This window comes from Myripristis murdjan, chromosome 9 (genome assembly GCF_902150065.1).
Source record: "Myripristis murdjan chromosome 9, fMyrMur1.1, whole genome shotgun sequence".
NCBI lineage: Eukaryota > Metazoa > Chordata > Actinopteri > Holocentriformes > Holocentridae > Myripristis > Myripristis murdjan.
Window position 1 is genome coordinate 11,428,254 of NC_043988.1, and position 22,092 is coordinate 11,450,345.

Below are 22,092 nucleotides of genomic sequence, written 5' to 3' on the forward strand. Positions count from 1 at the left end.
GAAAAAAAAAAAAAAAAAAAATCAGCAGCACTGGCTTTGAATGAATTGTAATTAGACAAATGACAAGGACTTTGTGCAAAAAAAATAACACAGGCTAAGAGTCCTATAGAACAGTGTGTACATACCCATATTTGCGCGGTGTCGGCTCCTCCTCATGTTTAGGGCTCTCTGTTGCATCCGTCCCAGGTCCACATGTTAGACGCACCAGGCGTTTAGTCCAAATAGTTGGACACGTCCCCAGGACGCCGAGCTACGCACTTTGCGCCGTAGCCAGAGCCGCTTTGCGCACAGCCGCACACCTGTCGGAGATGTTAGCAGCTCCAGAAGGTGTGAACCAACCTCTGTCTGTAGTTTCCTACGTTACCGAACAACATGAGCGTGATTATGCATAATTCTGGCTGCGATCCAAGAATAGCCCTTGGGTAGACGCACTCAAGCTTTAAGCTTGATGGGAATCATTTACCCCTTGTTTAGCTGTCTGTAAGATAGATTTAAAAGACGCATCGGGAGTCCCCAATTGTTGAATTTCACTGGTATAAAATCTATTAGAAATCGATGAAGTAAAATAAATTTGAGATGTGTAATTGTCGTCCGAAATGCGTCAAGTTTAATGGATCCCGAGTCAAATGTGGACAGGAGAGGGACTGGGCGCAGTCTGCTATGGATTAGACCCGCTGACCGTGGCATCTAGAATAGGATCGGGTTGTCTTATAGCAACAGGAATGATGTTGGTGTAGGATTATACTGAGCTCGCTGCTGCTCGTTTAAAGACTTGAGATGCCCTCTCCTGGTCAATGAACGACTCCCTCCAAATCTCACCATTACTGACTTCTTTGTTGCAGAGCATTATGAGCTGGCATAATAATTAACGCTATTTCTATAATGGATGCACACTGAGTCAGGCTGGTCAATAATATAAAGACAGGTTCCAAACAGCAGGGAACAAATGGGCTGCATGCCATAGTTGTCTGTAAGTTACCACTTTCCCCCCATATGGTCCTACTTGTCATTATGAAACAAAGTTGAAAAGCTCAGTGGAGGAAATTATTTTTTGTCCTCATCTCTTTGCTGCACACTGACACAAAAATGCGTAGTGTACACAAAAGGATGTTCTCAAGGCCTCATAATGGGACTTTGAGTCACGGTCAAACTCATCACTTCTAATGGGTCCCTCAGCCCTTGCACTTAATGAGCGGAGTAATTACTGTTAATGGACATTAATGAACATTTGAGACAATATTGCAGTTGGTTTGTACAGGAAAATGGGTGGAAACAAAAAGTATAAAGTGAAGCATCTTGCACATCAGTTATAGTGAGTGCTTAAATTCCCTTTGTGAGCATCAGTCTGGTAACTGGAGGCCACCACCCCCACACCATCTTTGCTAGAGTTTTATCATGTGGCAATGGGGAACTGTCAAATACAATGCTTTCTACACTGTTCACAGTGTGTACCCTGTAAAGTTGGTGCTCCACACTGAAAGCTACAGGTGACCCTAACCTGAAAAAAGCAGCTGGATGAACTGTAGGTTTATGTGGGGGGCTCTATCATGCATGTCAACATTGGAACAGTTGGATGAGTGAAGGTGCATAACTACAATATATTCAATATATCACAATCACTGCAACTATGACACAGAGAATCAGTGCAAATAGACAGCCGTGACTGTGCAAACATGACTGGCATGTGTCCTGTGCTGTGTTTGTGTTTCCTTCTGTCTTTGTTTCTCCACTTTGCTCTGACTCACTGGTGACTAGTTACATGTGAGCTGTTTTTTTTTTTTTTTTTTTTTTTTTTTTTGTCAAGTCTTCTGACGTAGTGCCTCAATTTCATCTGTCTGAGGTTGGTGAGGAAAGCTGTATTTCACACTAATGACCCAGCTGAACAGTTTGTCCCCTTCACCCCATTTCTCCTCTCACTTCATCCACAGGTCAAGGAACTGGTCAATTTGATGTGTGAACTGTCAAAAAACGAATGATCTGCGGATACAAATTCTAAGAGTTTCATGAGGAGAAATATGATACCTATTAGGAATTCATAGTACACTGCTGTAGTGCCATCATCCCGTGTTAAGTTTCATTTAATTCCCTGTGGTCTGTGCATCAATTCTGACTTATGTTGTTGAACAAATCTGACATGACCCACTTTTGCATTTCATCCAGCTTTGGGTATTTGCTATAACCGGCATATGCAGGGAATGCAGAAATACAGTGGATCAATAATTCAGTTTCACAGGTTAGTATATTTATAGTCAGAAAATGTTATATATTCAACACTGGAAGCAATATCACCACCTTACTCCTCGCAACAGTCCCAACTTGCAAGTTTTCCTGCTTTATGTGTGTTACTTTGACGTGTGTTACGTCTGAATTTGACTGATTGTCAAAACAATAAGCTTCAAATAAAATAAGGACTTGTGTTTCTTCTGCCCTAAATCAGATTTTGTGACCCCAGGGATCCAATTAATGGGGCTCCAGTGGGTCTTCAAGTGAAATAAAGAACAGTTAAATTTTATTAGCAGCACATTTACAACACAAAAGTCCAATGAGACAACAGAAAAATATGGAGGAATTATATTCTTAGCAGAAGTTTCACACCTCCACTGTTATCTCCCTACCTAAAGTATAAATTCATAACTAAATCATACCCAACAAAATGTTACCAAATTGACATCAGTGCATTTTCACATCTATGTTGGAGCTGTTGACACAAAAATATGGGAACCGATGCTTTACACAACACCAAAGGTACAGTATACTGTCACCATATGCACTCACCTCACTTTGCAAACAACTCAGCCCCCAAATTGTGTCCTATGAAAGTTTAATGACTGTCTGTGAGTGACTGAGCCCTGAATAATACAGCAAGGGAGGGACCTGCTTTTTTGCAGCATAATAAATCCTACTGTAACAGAGTGCAAAAATGTAGGTGGCATATAATTAAGAAAAGAAAAGAAGAGAAAAAACTAAAGCAGTTTCTGCTTACTTGACAGTTTATCTGACCCCAACTTTCAACTTAAATTATTCAGTGAATTCTACAACCATAATATCCAAACATTGGGTAAATATTTGTAGGAGGAAGGTCCTGTCCAAATGCGCGGGGTACTTTATCCCTTGATGCTGCAGTTTTGTCCATATATTTGAACATTATATACATTTAGTTGATTTCTTACCTTTTAAAATCTGTTTTTCTCTAAAATTTCCCCTTAAGTAGCTTCAAAGTTAGAAAAAAAGACCTGTTTTTTCCATATTGTACAAGAATGTTACATACATATTTTGTATCTGCTGCCTGAAACGCTTCACTGAAACTACATTATATTGACTGAAATATTCAAACCCAAGGCGTCTTGTGCATCATTTTATGCACATTTCCAGGTAGGCCAGCAGGACATATTTGGTATTTTTGGACACCTTGGGATCTCCACTATAATTTAAAATAAAGTTCTTTGGGTTTGAACAAAGTTCAGCTGCACAGCAATGACAAAGCCCCCAGTGGGAGGACTGAAAGGGTTAAAGTTGATCCCCATCATACTCCAGCTTAATTATTATGTCTTCCTCATATTATGATACTTATTCTGATAAGGGTTTTTTTTTTTTTTTTTTAAAGATGTTCCTCTGCTTAATAATGTTTTTCAGATGAATCACCCTGACAGCACTGAGGAAATTCTTGCAAGTTTCTGTTGATTAGAAGCTGACGACTTGCTCCTTTGACCCACATTCATATAATGTTTGATTTTATTTAGTTTGTGTTTTTCACATGCGTGATTAAGTATCTACTTGGAATATTTTACATGATGAAACATCAGGTGCAGAGGCGCCACCCACAACATTCATGTGGTTAATGAGAAAAGGTAATAATAAACACTCTCTCCATTAAAACCCTATCACTGTAAAGGCAAAACCCCATAACTATTCATTCACAGAGAGCATTCAGCAGCAAATGATCTTCATAATAGAATTAACAAGCTCTCATGATAGTCTACTCTTTTAAATATCGCTCTAATGCATAAAAGTACATTTCTATGAGCAGTCCCATGTGGTAACGTGTTACACAGATGATGGTAATGAGCGCCTGCGTTTAGAGCCAAAGAGCCAAACAACCGTAATACTTAAGAGTTTCCTGCAAAATGAATCATTTTCAGGATCATAATTTGTTGTGATCATGCTCTTTCATCCCACCACTGATAGCACACACTCTAGTAAATAACCGAGTGCTAAGAAAAATCTGAAAAATAGAACATTTTAGATCAGAATGCACATCTATTGGGGTGTTTCCATGGAAAAAAAGGTGGACAAAAATTCATTTGAAGCTCCTTGACCAGTGTGTTGAGCCCCTCGCTTTAAAATAGGCAAGGTCATCGATGTTAACATTTTGCTGGATTAATGCTATCCACCTGTCTTCTTGAACCAAAGGGCACGGGCTCTAACCAAGGGATTACTTGGCAGCTTCTGTCTTTCAGAGGTCAGGAAAGGCCATTTTGAAAATATAAGCATGGATGACCTCTTTCTGCACACAAAATGATGGTTCAAAACAGTGTCTGGCTGGGTGGGATGCTTGGGCTTGGTGTGCTTTGTCATGTCTGAAGATCTTTTTTTTTAAGAAAAAAAAAAAAGCAAGGCTCAAGAGAGATTGTAAAAGGTCGAAGATTCATGAAGATACTTCAGTTTCTACACAAAAATATGAAATAAATTTGTATCTATCTTTCTATCTATCTATTATCAGTCTATCTATGCAACAGGATAGAAGTGAGTCTAGACATACATTCAAAATGTAACTTTCTGGAGGGAAATGATAAACTCATGCTTTATGCATGACCAATAACTTTTCCAAGATTAACTTTAAAATCATTCAGTAAACGTGGACTGACAGCCTGATCTGTCTCAATGGACTTGAAACAGATTAATTGTGCACAATACATGAAAGAGTGTGAGGTATTATCAACTGTCATTTCTCTATGCAAACGGTCACTGGCATTTAGAAGATAGAAGCTGCCACTTATCTGGAAATTATTATATTGTAGAATTACAAAATCTGGGTGGCATGCACACATATTCTCCTCATTTTCTATATTTTTTTGCATATGCAAGATAAGAGCCGCTTGATAAGGCGCCTGGTGCTGTCACAAGATTACTGAGAGACAGTGGGTGCAGTCTGTAATCTCTTCTATCAGTTTCCTCCTTACTGACTGCAGGTTTCTTTTTTGTGGAGAAATCTATGCAGCACAATACATTTTTTTTTAAATCTGCAAAAATTGTCAAAAAAAAAAAAAGAAAAAAAAAACACCTCTCCATGAATTTTGTAAGGGAATCTCTCATTACAGCATCACTGTCAAATAGCACATTTTTCCACACATCATTAGCATGTGATCTCTGAGGTGTGAAGCAGCACACTCTTTGAAGCTCTGATTTTGTTTGACATTGCATTGCGAAATGTGATAGCCTACCATAACACTGGGGGAATTAATGTAACAGATACACTCATTTTCACACATCTTTGATTCACCTGAGCTGTGATTTTTTTATGAAATTCATAAATGAATTCCTGCTACAGTCAATGGACGTCCGAGGAAGCCTTGTTTGACTGAGAGTATTAATGCAGTCTCAGTCAAGTATTCATTTGAATGCATTACTTCATATCAGCTAACCACAGGTAATATGAATGCTGATTTCTCTCCTTTATTGTCCCTGAAGGCGTGGACTTTGAGACCAATGTCAAGTGCTCAAAAAAACAGGACAGGACATTTCTCTTTTTGTACACAAGGGGTTGCTGTTACCACACATTACAGTTCAACTGGTCTAACACAATACAGTCAAAATCATATTTTCCAGACCATTGTGTCCACTGTGATGAATGTATGTTCACAGTAGAGTCAGCAAAGTATGAAAAATGAGCATTAAATGACCATAGACTGAAAGGTTTCCCTATCTGCTTTGCTTCAAGCATTTTTTCCCCCTCTCTTCGCTCTGCCTGCTGGCGACTGCCTGTTTCATAGGAACAATTAATTAGAATACCAACAATCTTACCGTTACCATCCCTTCAACACTATCTCCAGACGTCCAGAGGTGTTAACTGGTTATTTACATAAACCTCCCCCGCTGTCTCAGGGAGTGGAGGCATGTGCATGTCAACATCACACTATCATTGTCATAATTAACATTTTAACCAGCCAGTGAGGCGAGAAACAAAACCCAGATTACTCCCCTCCCTCATGCTTTGGAATGAATGAACATGTGGTTATGGAGTATCTTAGAGACTATTTTGACCAATAATGTCCACGTAGTTACCATCATAATCATCATTATAATCATCATCGTTATCATCATCATCATCATCATCAGTTTAACCACTACACTGCACCATCATCAGCAGTATCACTGGTGCTGTAAGGTGTGTGAGCTCTAATATGGCTGCTGTCCTTGAACATCACATGAGTGACATATGAATTATTAAACCAAGCATGGTATGGTATTCCTCCATGCCACCTCAAGCCATTCTCACCTTCTTTCCCCGTCCAGACCCCAAATTTCAGCTAACATGGAGTTACAATTGAATACACTAAGTTGTAGCACAATGACATCAAAATGTTATGGTAACTGTATCTTAGAGCATCTTTAACAAGTTTGTCAGTTTTGTGAACCAGATCAGTATATTTTGGCATTTGCAGGTCCCCCCCATATCAGCCAATTTTAAAATAGCTCAACCTACAGCTCCAAAGCAGTGACACTGATAAGTTCTCTGGCATAATCTGCATCAAATTGCTCAAAAACTGCATGTTTATCTGTGGTGTCAACAGGTTGAAATACAAACAAAAGAAACAGCATTTGGGAAATATCACATAATCTAAAACCTCCAGGGCAGACTTGACCTGCTAAACATTTATAGATTAAGCACAGTGGGAAATGTGGAAGCTTAAATCTGTTGCCAGCAGGTGCAACGTGCCCTGAGGCCCCGGACCACCAAGCCCCCAAAAGCCCTGATATTTGCACAGCCTCACTATTTTATAATGGGAATGCATGTCTCTGTTAACGCCTGTTTATATAATCTCACCTAATTTGCAAGCCATGTGCCATTTAGGTCAATATAACATTTTGTTATTCAAATATTATAATTGGCTCTTTGTGGACATTTCCCTATGCAAATACAGGTAAACTTACCTACTGAGCTATATATGACGACCTGCCACTCAATATCAGCCATAATGCAAAGTTTACTGTATTTGTGTGACATTTTTAAAAAATCAGTTGCCAACAGAGGGAACAACAATAATATACATATATATATATATATATATATATATATATATATATATATATATATATATATATATATATATATATATATAATATATATAAAGATTTGAAATTAAGTAGCGAAAGTGAACAGTGATTAAGGAATTTAAGAACAACAATATGGTCTCAAATAATGTGGAATTCAAATGGTCAAATACCTCAAGATTTTCTAAGCAGTAGGTTCGATACAAGCCTATTTCATAAACCACTGAACTGTCACTGAGTTGTTCAAATGCTTGTGGATCTGGATGAAACACACAAAATTACGGTTATAAAAATAACAGCATCAACCGGATTAAAATATCCCCCCGACATAGGATATTGTGCCAAAGGAGGAAAACGAACCAGATGCTGCCACTGTTAAGAATAAAGTCAGGACCTTTCAGCATAATTGTGCACTAATATTTACGTTGTCTGTCAGGAGCAGTTGATCATCACTCATTACAGATGTCAAAGGCGCAAGAGTGTTTGCTCGCCTACGCGTCTTTACGCATTTCAAAAACAGAGAGAGAGAGAGAGAGAGAGAGAGAGAGAGAGAGAGAGAGAGAGAGAGAGAGAGAGAGAGAGAGAGAGAGAGAGAGAGAGACTGCAAGGCATGGAGGATTGTGGATCAGTCTATTGGCGCTCAAACGGGTATTGCGCACACAGCGGGCTGAACTAGCAGCGGCTCCAACTAAGAACCAAGTGTGAAGGTGTCCTATTTCTGAGGGCTTCAGACAGAAATCAGGGGGTTTTGAACGCTGCGCAAACTTGCATATAAATGATCCCCTCCTCTAATTGAAGGCACAAGTGATGCTTGCCATGCGGATCGACTCTAACTCCGACAAAAGGTTGCATGAACTGCGATTTTCCCAGCTGAGAGCAGTTTAATGTGCTCTCCATCCTTTTATTTGAGAGGATTACACCTTCCTTCAGTAACGATGGGTAAGCCATTATGTTTTACATAATTTATTGACACATTTTTCTCCCTCTTGAGGCCCATTGTAGCCGAGACGACAGCTCTGGGGTTATTAGATCAATTTATATTGCCACGGTTATTAGTTCCTAAAATTGAAGAGTTGTGTTCTTATTTTGTACTATTTTGTTTCTGCATGCAAATGAATAAGCAGGATATTGTTTATTTAAGTATTTGTTGAAACCATAATCTATTTCTTATGCCTTCCAAGTGATTCAACACTGTGTCTGAATATTTTCACAAATCCATAAAAGTATACGCCAGACTCCATTATCAATTCTTCATGCACTGAGACATAAGACTTTAAGCTGGTCTTCGTTACAGAATTCCTCCTGTTTGAAGAGTGAAATTTCCAGCTTTACTTATTCATAAGTCTTTGAGCACACATTTTCTAAAACTAGTCAGCCTTTTGATTGCCTCTCTCCTACTCTACCCCCAACAGTTTCTGTGATCTGGGACTGGAGGTTATCATGTCTTCTTCTTCAGGCAGCTGTTTTGCTGCTGCTCAGCAAGGGGGAGAGGATGTGCCCCACAAGTTGTCGCTGTGAAGGAAAGATTGTGTATTGCGAATCTGGCATCTTCCAAGACATCCCAGAAAACATCACCACTGGATGCCAAGGTCTGTCTCTGCGCTATAACAACCTGCTGGTCCTGCTGCCATACCAGTTTGCTCATCTCAATCAGCTTATATGGCTTTACTTGGACCACAACTCCATCAGTGTTATAGATGCTTTAGCCTTCCATGGTGTGCGTCGGCTCAAAGAATTGATCCTCAGTTCCAACAAGATCACACATCTGCACAATAACACGTTCAGCGCCATACCCAACCTGCGCAATCTTGACTTGTCCTACAATCAGCTACAGTCCCTGCAGCCAGGCCATTTCTATGGCCTGCGCAAGCTACAAAACCTCCACCTTCGATCGAACGGTGTGAAACAGATCTTCGTTCGCACGTTTCTGGAATGTCGCAGCCTGGAGTTCCTAGACCTGGGTTATAATCGCTTGCGGAGCCTCACCCGCACAACTTTCTTAGGGTTGTTCAAGTTGAAAGAGCTGCATTTAGAGCACAATCAATTTTCCAGAATCAATTTCTTTCTTTTCCCGCGCCTTACCAACCTCGAGGCTCTTTATTTGCAGTGGAACCGCATACGATCCATCAGTCAGGGCTCGCCTTGGACCTGGCAGAGACTACAGAAATTAGACCTTTCAGGGAATGAAATCCATGTCCTGGACCCAGCTGTTTTTCAGTGTATGCCAAACTTGCAAATACTCAATCTTGAATCTAACAAGCTCAGTGGCGTGCCTATGGAAGCCGTAGCAGCATGGACCTCCCTGAACACAATCAGCCTGGCTGGTAATGCCTGGGACTGCAGCCCCAGCATCTGCCCTCTCATGGGATGGCTCAAAACCTTCAGAGATCCTAAGGACATCAGCATGATATGTAGCAGCCCCAAGCCCATGCAAGGAGAAAGGGTTGTGGATGTTGTGAGGAACTACTCAATATGTGTGGACATACCCAGTGTGCTCTCAACCACTGCTCTGATCATACTGACATCAACCCCAGTTGTGAACATTACAGCCCACCCGGCTCCCCCTAGCGTTACGAAGCAGCGACCTCCTGAGACACCTGTGCAGAGGTTAACGCCTCCACCTGTCCCTCCCACTGTGACCGGCAGAAAGGCAATGGAGTCCACAGCCGTGATCTCCACAGGGCCCATCTCCCCAGAAACATCCCCATCAATTATCCCTGAGCTACAGTTCGAACATATGGCTTTCCATAAAATCATTGCAGGCAGCGTAGCCCTGTTTCTGTCACTGTCATTGATCCTTCTGGTTATTTATGTCTCGTGGAGGCGCTACCCCAACACCGTGAGGCAGCTGCAGCAGCACTCAGTCAACCACAAGCGCAGGAAAAAGGGCCGGAAGCAGGAGCTAGACCTGAACTCTCAGTTGCAAGAGTACTATCTGAGTTACCATTCAAACTCGGAGACCATGGACTCTCTGGTGAATGAGACAAGGCCATGCACCTGCACAATATCAGGATCCATAGAATGTGAGGTCTGAGTGGCCCACCCCACCTCTAAAGACAAAATTGCACTTGCAAAGCAGAGGTGAATGGTTTTCCACAAAACAAAATGCTTTTACCTCTAAATGGGGTGATTGATTTTTATGGTATTTAAGAAATACCTGTGTACACCAATGGAGTGCATCATAATTATGTGCACAGAAAAGACAAATGGCGAATGGAGGGATATACTCGGAGAGAAACTAATTACTGTACAACTCTGACTGACATGGCATTGGCAGCAATCAGCTACATATGATTATGAACAAAAGAGCTGGAGTGCTGCCACAGTAAAGGCCAACATTGTAGAGACTGTGACCTTATTATTGCCATAGAAGATGTGAACCAACAAATGAGCTTTTTACTTGTTAGTTTTGAGTAATATGATGTAAATTGTAAGCATTTAGGATGTATGTGTGCAGGCATGCCTGTGTGTGTGTGTGTGTGTGTGTGTGTGTGTGTGCGTGCGTGCGTGCGTGTGTGTGTGCAGGAATTACCTGATGAACTGATGATTTACTAAGTTTCAGTTGAAGGAATCATGGCACCTTACTCTCACTGATAATGTATGTCCATAAATACTATTCACATTTTTTTCTCATACTAGTGCAACGGGAAAGGGAAGCAGAGAAAAGGGAAGCAGAGAGAGAGCATCTTGTCCTGAGATATTTTGCATGATTTCATCGTCCTTAAATAAGATAAAACAGATTTTCCTAATTAACAATGAAGTTGCATCACAGTTGTATTTGGCATAGTCTACATGGGACTAACAATATTTAAAACCCACTGTTCAAATCTCAGGATTGATATTTTCCAGGCTGTCAAAATATGTTATCAGGTCAAAGGAAGACCTTGATGTGTCCAAGTTGTTCATTTTCATAACAGGTTTTCTATGGACTGTTCTTATCATGATGATTATGCATTGTTTGTGTAAAGACATAACAGTATGGATACTAGGCATTATATGTGATAATGACTGTATAATTAAAACCATCTGCAATCTAAGAGCAATTATGTGTTGATGAAAATGTTGATGCTTTTTTTGATGTAGAGGGAGAAAAAAATCTCATCTCTATCCATCAAATCCAGCTGCCTTGATATAATTAATATAAATTTCACTGGATCTTCTGCAGCTGCAACAGAGTGAGGCCAACATGATTTCCATCATCAGTCTTGTCTTCTGACTGTCGTCTCCTGGCACCGACTGTATTCCCTGTATTTGTGCTACATATATCTCAAACTCAGGGTAGGGGCCTAGCGTCAGCCCCTGGGATATAGCTGAACAGCTCTCTGGACGGTTGTAGAGATGAGAGGTTTTTTTGTAGTTGCAGTTTCAATGTAAATGGTTTGACTTTAATGTGAATGGGGCTCAAGCAGGCAAGGCCACTCTTTGTTGCTCCATGAGACAAACAACCGCATGCCCCCACCCCCCAAAAAAGAACCTTGGCTTTATGTAATTTGTGTACACTCTGTTAGTTTGGGAACATTGTTTTTCTTTTACTGTGAAGCGAGGAAGATCAGAGGCAGACTACTGAGGGACAGTGGGTGTAACAGGTCAAGGCAGTTTTGCTGTAAGGAAAATATCGCCCATCTTTGGTTTGTCATCATCCCTGCCCCCTTCCCTCTTTCCACCCCCCTCCCCCCAAGCCCCCTTCTTTCAGCGTGCTTATTGAGAGGAGAGAAAATTAAAGTGCACAAGGGGACATATGTGCATGTGTTAAGCCAGGTGGGATTAGGCAGTTCTGGTGCCAGCATGCACAGCTATTCTACCTGTTTGTTATCCCCCTAATCAAAAAAAAAAAAAAAAAAAAAGTGCTTTTTCTGTCCGAGACTCAGTTGAAAACAGTAATCCACTGCTTACTGCAATCCCTCCTCGTTTCAGAAGCCTCCTCTGCTAAGCATTTATACCGCAGCTGTCAGTGATTTCTCAGGCTGCTGTTGTGAAGTTATGCCAACGCGAAGGTGCTGTCTGTATTGTAGGCCGGTAAATAGACACTTGGTGCTGTCTCCTCGCTATCAGTCATTCGCATGTTCACACATCTTGTGCAAAGTATGTTTAAAGTGGTCAGAGGTTGTTCTGATAAGGATTTATGGTCCCATAATTCAATTTCTAAACATGATTTAGGATTTCTTTAGCCTCCAGGCAGGCATGGAGGCACGCTGCCAAGAGGATTTATTTCCATATATTCAGTTTCCAGCACTTGCCCATATGATGAATTTCTTTGGCCAATAGAAGCTTCCGTGAGCCCATTCAGCAATGTAATATGAATAGGACAAATGATTTGTTGATCTTATTTTGGCAGATATTGTAATTAGTGTTTGATTTGTCATATGGTGACTGATGAAATGCAATCGGGCGTGTTTTGAAAACTTTGGGTGTTCTGCAGCTAAGAAAAGAATACTGATTAGAGAACTGTGGACTGCATCTTGCGGATCATTATTGAGGATATTCGGATGAAAAATTGTTGGAGTGCACAGTATTGACTCGGTACAACAATAACACATATACAAGCACATTCCACTGGCAGGATTTTAAAATGCATACGCTTAAGGAGCCCATGAAATGAAAAATGTCTTTTCGAGTTAATCAAAGTACCTGACCATAAGGTACTCCAAGGAGACGACGGAGGCTGACAAACTCACTAAAATCATGCCTATGAGAGATTTGCACTCAAAACATCCAGATGCATTTTTCTCCATTTTTCCTGTAAAAGCTCTGTGAAAGGTAGCTTCCTTAACCCTCACTGACTGGCATGGCATAACAATTTTGATTTATGTCTCTCGCTGGGGGCTCCTCCTCTTCTTCCTCTTCTTCTTTTTTTTTCACAGTAACATGTATACAACTTCCTGCTCTTTTTTGCCATAGGTTAGTATGCAACTGATTTAAAAAAGGCGCAGTGATCCCACTTAATCCAGATAACATCTGTTTGACTGTAATTATAATTCATTGCTGCTGCTTTGTTGTTTTATTACCACTAGATCAAACACAGTGCAAAACCCTGAGCCCCAAACTCCTGCTCATATTTCCTATTCCATCACAGCCACATTAGATGAACTGAGCTTCACTTTCAATTTTATGTCTTTAGGTGTAAGTAATGTAGGATTTTTTCCTCTAAACAATCATTGGCAAATCAATAGTGCTAATGACTACAGCGTTATATACCTTTTAACTTCTTTCTTTAAGCTTACTTCATTAGCCCACTCTCTATTGCTTTGAAATGTAACTTGCCAGCCTACCAGCCACTGGAAGGGATTTTTCATGGGTAATTGAACCAGAGAACTCACAAATTGGATAGAATGAACTTGCAAGACAAACAAGAGCACTTTCTACCTTTTTATTTCTTCCATTCATTCATTAATTCATTCAGTCTTCCTTTCTGTCTGTCTGTCTTTCTTTCTTTCTTTCTTTCTTGAGCTAGTGCGTCATGCCATCTACTTTTATAACACTGTATAGAGGATTCAACACGTGGCCCATTTAAAGCTATTACCTATAAAATAATGTGTTCCAAACTGTTAAACCCCAGTGATTAACGTCAGGTGAAAATAGAATCAGTGGACTATGAAGAATGAGTAAGACAGTTGTCACAATTTGAAAAGTTTCCTGGTCTCTTCCGCTGCAAAACAGGGGTTCCTTTTTACTCCACCTTTTGTGCACTGTATGTCACCTGTAAAATTAATTTGAATACTAATGCTTTAAATCCATTGTTGCCAGGACTTCAAAAGTCCCCATAGCCCCTCAGAGGATTTTGCTGCTTTTTGCTTCGCTTTTATTCATGTGAAAGTGGTGAGGGTCAGGAAGACCTTTTAGTCCGGCATGGCTATTGAATCCCCAGAATTTACCACTTGGTGACCGTTTTGATTTACGAACCTCTTTTGGGGAAGTCTTTGTCCCATAAAATGACATTAGACATCCTCTGAGAAGTGTTAGTGTCCAGTTGACTCAACTTGCACATGAATCCCATGCTCAAATTTTTGTTCCATACCACACTCTCCGACTCCCAGCTTTCATATTACTCGTCACTGCGCACAATCTAATGCAGCGTAAATCTGCAAAATTGACTATATGGTATTTTGTAAGGCAGTAGTGAGAGGTAAGACATTTTCATCAGTCAACAAATATATTTTTGTGCAGTTCCTTCTGGCCATCCTGTGTATCTTTCTTACAGTATTCACAGATGGTGGTAATTAGTATTCACAAAGCATGTCACAATAAAGCACCCTTCTGATTAAATTCTCTGTAAGTTGCAGCAATGTTGTATCGTGACACTGTAAGCAGCATCCAGGTTGCTTCAGAGTAGTATTTTTTTTTCTTACTTTTTTCTTTTTCTTTCTTTCTTTCTTTTTTAACATTTAAGCTACCTTTCATTCAAATCAAGAAGTCATATTCCAAAATATCAGAAGGTGCACAGAGGGATGGCAGAATGATCTCAAAGCTGCGATCTGCCGTCAGTTTGTGCTTAACAACATCAAGAAACTGTCTCCAACACCAGTTTCAGTGAGAGATTTGCATATATGAGCCCTACGAAACAGAACAAATACGATTCTGAAAGTTATTTTGCTATATTTAACAAGGCAGCCATATTATTAGTACCCAATTTCAAAATGTCTGCTTTCTACAGCTTAAAATAACATTTTCATATGACTCAGTGGTACATTGAGTCATCTCCATCACTTGCAGCGCAGAGGCAACTCATCCAGCGGCCAGCTACTAATTTAGTTAATCTTAAGGGTAATTACCTTAAAGTTTAGCTTTCCCAGATAGTGCACATGCTGACTCTATGAATCAACAGTGATCCAGGGCTTTAGTTTCAGGTGTTACCTCATTATTTTATTATTTCCTTATGTCTTTGATTTATTTCCCCCGATTCTTGAGCTGCTCAGCTTCCCACACCAGGGAAATCAACTCGGGGCCAACAAGAATTAAATGTATAAGATTTATACGAGGCACATCTAGTCATATTGCTGTTTGCTGACCAATAAAACATCACTGTGAAACATATAATAAAGGCATTGTGGCAATTTCCATAGAGGATCCTCTTTGGAGATAAAACAAAAACAAAAACAAAAAAAACAGAAAACTCATTTAGTTTGACAAAAGAAATTTCCTCTCTTCGACAACCTCAGCCCTGCTGCCCTCCCCATCCAGCCCAAAAGGCAGTCTGGTGAGCTGACAGTATGTGACTGACAGATGAGCTGACTTGACACAAGCAAAAAAAAAAAAGAAAAAAAAAAGAAAAAAAAAAAAAAGACTTCGACGATGACTTTGTCAAAAGCAACACTGACACAACCTACTCAGAGCCTTGCTCACTCTCAGCACATTTGTTCCAAAATCCAGCAGTGGGGTGATCATCACCTAACTATTGCATAACAAATCGGTGTTATACAACAAGTTTGTGTTCTTATAACCATTAATATTAAGTGCAAATGCATGATTCATAATTTGGAAGTAGATTGGGAGTCATATTTGACTAGGTGTACCATATTCAGACTGTGGCAACACAGTTTGAATATGGTCTGTCTTAATCAGCAATAGAATTGCAAAGCACTGCTATTTTAATGCCTGCAAAATATTTTTTCTTGTTATTTTCTCTACAGAGAGACTCTTCCCCACAGAGGTACCTCAGGCTCATTGCTGAGGGCTACTTCACCACTCCATGAATGATGCCAGCCTCAGTGCAGCGGGGGCTACAGCGCCACCGTACTCTGAAAACATCCTAATAAAGATAAAGAGTACCAAACTTGTCTTTATTACCATAGGGACTCGACAGTGAAGGTTGTTACAGGGCAGGAAAGCAGTGGAAACAAGCAGTAGAGGAACAGCTGGATGGTGGATTGCTATTGGATCCCTAGGATTAGATGGGCTTCGAGAAGTATAACCTCATGACAGAGGGATTTTCTCTCTTCTGATATCTGAGCAGCTGAATCTTCTTCAGTGGTTTATTACCGGGGCATTAAGTAATCGATAACTTTCATTGACCTGTACTGGCAACCGGTGACTCTTAACATCATTGACAGGCCTCTGACACAGCTTATAGTGGCCAGTAATAGGCAGCGTATAATAAATCCACATTTTCAGAAATGTCCGGTGAAAGGGAGATACATCATCATGCAACATAGTGCCATAATAACACTGCTGTCATTTGTCTCATTTTTTTTTTCTTCTTTTTTTTTTTCTTGGCTTGAGAATGAAATGAAATGCTGCTCGGTCAGTCGTGCCGTAGCGCCGTCCTCCATCGCTGAACAGATGAAAAAGTGAGTAGGTGGGTGGGTGTGTGGGTGGGGAGGGCAGTGTTCAAAATCAGAGTAAGGGCTGGAAAGTGAGTTTTGAAAGCCAGAAATCTTAGCACCTGGGAAAGCAGTCGTTGGTTGAGTCACAGGTATTGATCAGCAACGCCATCAGCTCCCTGCAGATATATTATGGTCATTCTGTGCTGTGGGACAGTACAAATCTTACGTATTGCACCTTGAAGGTGAGCTGACATATCTTGTAATTATACATCCAGGGTGCTAGGTGTGGCCTCCAGTGACTCCTAATGCTCCTAATCTGAACTTCATTTGTTGCTGTTGTTCATGTTAGACCCCCCCCACCCCCACCCCCTCCATACACACACACACACACACACACACACCCCACCCCACCGCACACCTCACACACACACACACACACACACACACACTCACACGCCTGCATACACGCATGCACACATGCATGCACACACCAGCTGATAAATCGCCATTTCTTGTTGGTTTAATGCTCCATCTTTTGAAAGAGAAATTGCTTGAAAAACATTGATCTCTTTAAAAGCTACATAATCACCGAAGATTCGCTTTGACTGAAAGTGCCTCTTCTGCTTTGATAGCAATGATTATTGCCCTGCTAGATTTTTTTTGTAAGTTTGCTTCTCACTGAAGGCTTCAATTCCCAAACATTAAACCAATTCCACATTGGAAAATAAGTTGCTGTTCATGTGCCACCCGTAGAGTGTAATTATTTCTTCTGAATTCAATGCTATATTTACATCCAGTGGAATAAAATACTAATCAGTCTAAGTAATGATTTCAGTGTAAGTCTGTGGTGTAATCTACAACTTATGACATATTTCTGAATAAAGGACACTGCTGAAAAAGACTGTGTGGTACAGTGAAATACAGTAATAAAAAACTGCACATCATCATGTGTTTAGTGGCTGTTAGGACTAGAATTAGTTAATTAATTAGCTAACTGGCTGATTAGACTTGTTTGTCTTTGTTGATTTGTTTGCTCTTATTGCACCTAAAATAATGTCATTCATCACTGTATTGATATCTATTGAATGACATTGTTTTGGTATAATTAGCATGAATTCAATTTTAATACCTTATGCAATATGCAATATGAAAATATACAGTATTAATGCATTCTATCCTTCATACATTCATGTCAGTATTGCTATGGTTATTTGTGTGCTGGGAGTGTTGTCAAAGAAGGTTTTAAACTGATTTTTGCATTTTGAATGAGCTGCTCATGTTTGAAATGTCTGTAGTTATAACCACTACAGGCTAACAATGGGCTGCAAACTGGTATGTAAAGCATATATTTTGTCATAATGAAATATTTAACCAGGATGCACAATATGCTTTTTTTGTGCGTGCAATATCTTGAAGGTGTATACACATAGCACAGGTTTCACAAATATGCAGCATGCATATGTAATGAATTCATATATGTAACTGCACCAACCCCCTCACTGATATGGAGTGTTGGAGAGTGCTGAGTGATACAAATCATTTATCAAATCTATAAAATCCTCTGGTCTGCATATTTATGACAGTGGGGGCCCAGCAGCTCTCAATATTCTTGTCAGTTGTTTCTTATAAGCAACACCACCCTGCATTATCAGTGTTTTAAGTTATGGCACTTGATTAAAAAAATCGATCATGCTAAAGCCTTAATGAATAGGTGTAGCCTTCAGTGAATTCATAATTAAACTAAATAAATCAATGCAATCAAGCAGAATCAATTTGAATATGGCAAGTGCCACAGGTCCATTTGTCCACACAAATTACAAAATCATACTTGATGTGCTACCATCACAATTGCAATCAGTGCACACAATGACAAGCTTCACACCTGGGCAAATGTGTGATATTAAATCTTTACAATCAAAGCTTTAAAGAAAGAGGCACAGAATACCAACCAACCAACTGGAAAATATCTGTAGTTAGAGCCTCACCAAATCCTCACCCAGTACGCACATCAGTAATTAAAAAACTTACTGGCAAAGTGACCCATGCCACTACTAAAGCATGCTTTATCATCACCCATCCACACACTTTTCATTAAGCCTCTATACAATAACAATTACGCTTAAACTGCAGCATACTAAATGAGATCATCAATACATGTCGTCTCTTCGCCCAGCCTATTAACATTGTCACTCAGTAGTCATGATGTAATCCAAGACTGTAAACATCTTTAACATCTCTCCGCTCCAAAGTCGCTTTTGTATTTAATAAGTAGCGTCGCCACAAGTGGTGCTGTAGTTATTATAGCACAGCAAAGACTGCATGTTCCTGCCCATCTAGTACTTATTAAATTGTGTGATATTTGCCATCAGTTGATGTGAAGCGGAGTATAGCATGTGCCTGTCTGGTTGCAGTTCACAGTTGAGTGAAATCACAAATGAATAGCATCTAGTCGTTCTCTCAGACTTCATATCACATCAGACTTGTGTCAGATCTCATTTGTTTTTGGTACAAATTGACAGCTCACTTCAAAACGTGCAGTCCACCCACACTGCACATTGTACTGGATTATACACACTGCAGAAAGGTACCGGAAACATTAGCGAGCGTGTGCCTGCATATGCCTGAACACACAAAGCACGGCTGTTAGTGACAGTCGATGACACTCAGCCAGCTAATGAGGAGTTTGATTAATAACTGCACACATGTTGAATAATGACATTTCTCCATAGCAGAAATGGCATCAGGAATATGAATAGTTTGACTCTGTGTGTGTGTGTGTGTGCGCACGCTGTCTTTGGTGAAACAGATCTCTATGCTTTTGTTACTGCCCGTGTTGGCCATAATTCTCTGTACAGAATAAATTTAAGTTCACTTAATCGTAACACTGAACAAAGAACAAGGATAAACAACATCAAAAGAATGCAAATTTTACTCCACCAACTATTATTACGGTGTTGTTGAAAACCGCTGCCACTATTATGAATTATTATGTTGCTTTCAAGCATGGCCAAGCATGTATGCGAATCCATTGAACTTGGCTTCAGTTCTGCAGAAATAATTTCCTTTCCAAAATGAATTAGTGTTTGTTGTTGTGGTTGCTGTCGTTGTTTTATTCCTCTTTTCTGTCGTTGATCGAGGTATAGCACACGATAAAACATTACCTCACCCTCTTTCTCAACACCGCACTTTTTTCAGCATCTCACTTCACAGCCTGGGCTGTTATTGCAGGAACATTTTACTGAACTTTTACTGAAGGAAAAAAAAGTAGCATTACAGAAAAGTGTAATTTATTGAACTGACTGTCCATCTGCTGCTATTATTACCTCTTGGGAATTATCCTCTCTAATTCCCCGTTACGTGTGAGAAGAAGCAGCTATCGGAGAGGTGGAGAGAGAGAGGAAAAGAGCGAGAGAGACATCTGAAGTTCTTTATCACAGAATACAGTCCACTCCTCCTAGCAAGGCTTAGGGGACAACACTCTCCATGGACTCCGTGTGTGTGCCAGACTTCACTGGGTTTACCACAAGAAGCACAACTTATTGGATTACGGGGTCCACCATCTATGCTCCGATTGCCAGAGGCCCTGTGTGTGTGTGTGTGTGTGTGTGTGCACGTGCCTGTGTGTAGTGCCTCTGACTATATGGTGTGTCTGTGTTGGGGGAGGCATACGTGGGTGGGTTAGCTTTTGCACAGGGAGGGATGGGGGAGTGAATACATGCTTAATTCCCATTTAGGTTTCTATTTTACACGGAGAATTTCTCGCACGGTGACAAGCAGAGGTTAGAAGTTTAAGCAGGCCTGAGGAGCATCTGTGCAGCGGGGTGCTGCAAACGTGGCATGGCGTTAAAGGTGTGTGAACAAGATATTTTCCTTGTTTCAAATGTCTTTAACTTCACCTGTCTAATTTTAGTCCCCACTAAGTGTTTTGTCTGCATGGAGAGGATAAGGCTTTGGCACACTTTCTTGGTTAGATGGGCTCCACTGATGAAAAAACACTCCATCATTGTCCATGCCCTGAGGGAGATTCACAGAGGAAGTCATTTACTGGCACAGAAAACTCTCTCTATTTGTGTCCTTGGTACTTATTCAATTCAACAGCCCTGCTCACCCTTCAAAGATTTTAGTTCAGGCATGTTACTGTCAGGAATGTTAATATTCTCTGTAGGCTTGCAATGCAAACTTGGAGATGATCTTTTCTTGTTGTTCTTCTTGTTCTTGTTCTCCTTCTCCTGTTTCTTCTTCGTCTTTTTCTTCTTCCTCTTCTTCCCCAGGATTTGTAAATACCATATTTAAACTGACTAACATCAAATCCAGTGGCCCTAACCATACTAGTTTTAATGAGTAACATTAGAGAATAAAAGCGTTATGGGCAACTAATGGGATTCTGTCGCTGCTGTGTTCAGCTCCATTCAGGTGTGTCTACATTGTGCTCAGCACCACTTTCACTGGGCTGACTGCTAGATGTGCCCTTTCCTCAGTGAGGTACTCGCTGAGATGAAGAATCATGGAGACTGAGAGGGATCTTTGCGTTTGCTTCTTTATTATTTATCCTGCAGCACAGCACATGGATATCATGCAGCGTAGGCAGAGCCAACAATGAGTTACGCCCGGGAAGACAAAGCAGCCTAGCCATACTGGTTTCACTGCACCATAAGAGAACAATTAGCACGAAACAATGACACAATGATGCTATTTCTGTACTCATGACGGATGGAGGGTCCAGCTTTAAATTAACACAGGCTAGAAACTATATGTTTATGACGGGTGAAACATTTGTGAATAATGATCAATTGTTGTAAAGCAGATGAAAAATCAATTTCGCCATGAGAGTGGCCATTTAATTGAGAAGAATCAGAAGGGCGTGAATATACAGTGTGGCCGAGAGTCAGCGTGCCGTATTCCACTCACGTAGTTCTTTGAGGAGGTGAGTGACTGCCTCCCTCTGCCAGGAGCTCCATCCTCGTCCCACTGGCGTTCCTTACCTTAAAAAGACGAATATATGTGCCTAACTGGCTCCCTGACATTGACACACGGTGACTCACGCTGCCATGCTATTTCAGTATGACTGTTGGCAAGCCCAAGCTTTCTGTAGCCTCTCCCTTCCCTGCGTTGGTCATTTGTTTGCCTCCCCTGCTAGGCTGTTTACTTGTAATTTGGACATCTGTCAAGGTGGTTTGTTTGCTACCCTGTGGTGTGATTATAGCCACCTTTGCCAAATCTAGAAAGATAGATAGGGTTATCACACGTCTTGGCTGTAAGACAGAGCCTGAGTTTGGCTTCTTCTCATCTGCTGAACTTACTAGGACAATTAACAAATTGTTGGGTGTCCAAAAGGGGTGTTGTGAAAGAGGCACTATAAATTCAATGGATCCAGGTCAATGGTCGCGTATTTATTCATCATACTTAGCACCGTCCTTCCAACGGTCTTTATTGCAGTCTTCTGGTGCGTCCCAGTACAGCCTGGGTGCGTTCTGTGCTCCCGCCTTGCCCTGTCACATTCTGTTCAGCACAGCACTTTGTTGCCAGAACCTCATCCTTACACCAGGGGGAGAGAGTGGGA

General features: G+C 40.7%; 2 protein-coding genes across 2 annotated transcripts in view; one reads left to right on the forward strand and one right to left on the reverse strand.

Moving 5' to 3' along the window:
• Positions 1-156, reverse strand: part of LOC115365438 (leucine-rich repeat transmembrane neuronal protein 4) — a 38,431-nt gene extending 38,275 nt beyond the window's left edge. The window contains exon 1 of the mRNA XM_030060459.1: positions 126-156. Within this exon, the coding sequence (XP_029916319.1) occupies positions 126-156 (31 nt within the window). The remainder of the gene's footprint in view (positions 1-125) is intronic.
• Positions 157-8,010: 7,854 nt separating this feature from the next.
• lrrtm4l2 (leucine rich repeat transmembrane neuronal 4 like 2) lies at positions 8,011-10,464 on the forward strand. The gene is made up of 2 exons (XM_030060462.1): positions 8,011-8,211; positions 8,685-10,464. The coding sequence occupies exons 1-2, from the start codon at positions 8,157-8,159 to the stop codon at positions 10,304-10,306; spliced, it is 1,677 nt and encodes a 558-aa protein (XP_029916322.1). The 5' UTR covers positions 8,011-8,156; the 3' UTR covers positions 10,307-10,464.
• Positions 10,465-22,092: the final 11,628 nt, after the last annotated feature.

What these genes read in the sequence shown, in the direction of transcription:
- lrrtm4l2 (XM_030060462.1), top strand. Translation starts at nt 8,157, where the DNA reads ATGTGCTCTCCATCCTTTTATTTGAGAGGATTACACCTTCCTTCAGTA. An exon ending in CCTTCCTTCAGTAACGATGG is followed by an intron (nt 8,212 to 8,684) that starts GTAAGCCATTAT and finishes TACCCCCAACAG; the next exon opens with TTTCTGTGATCTGGGACTGG.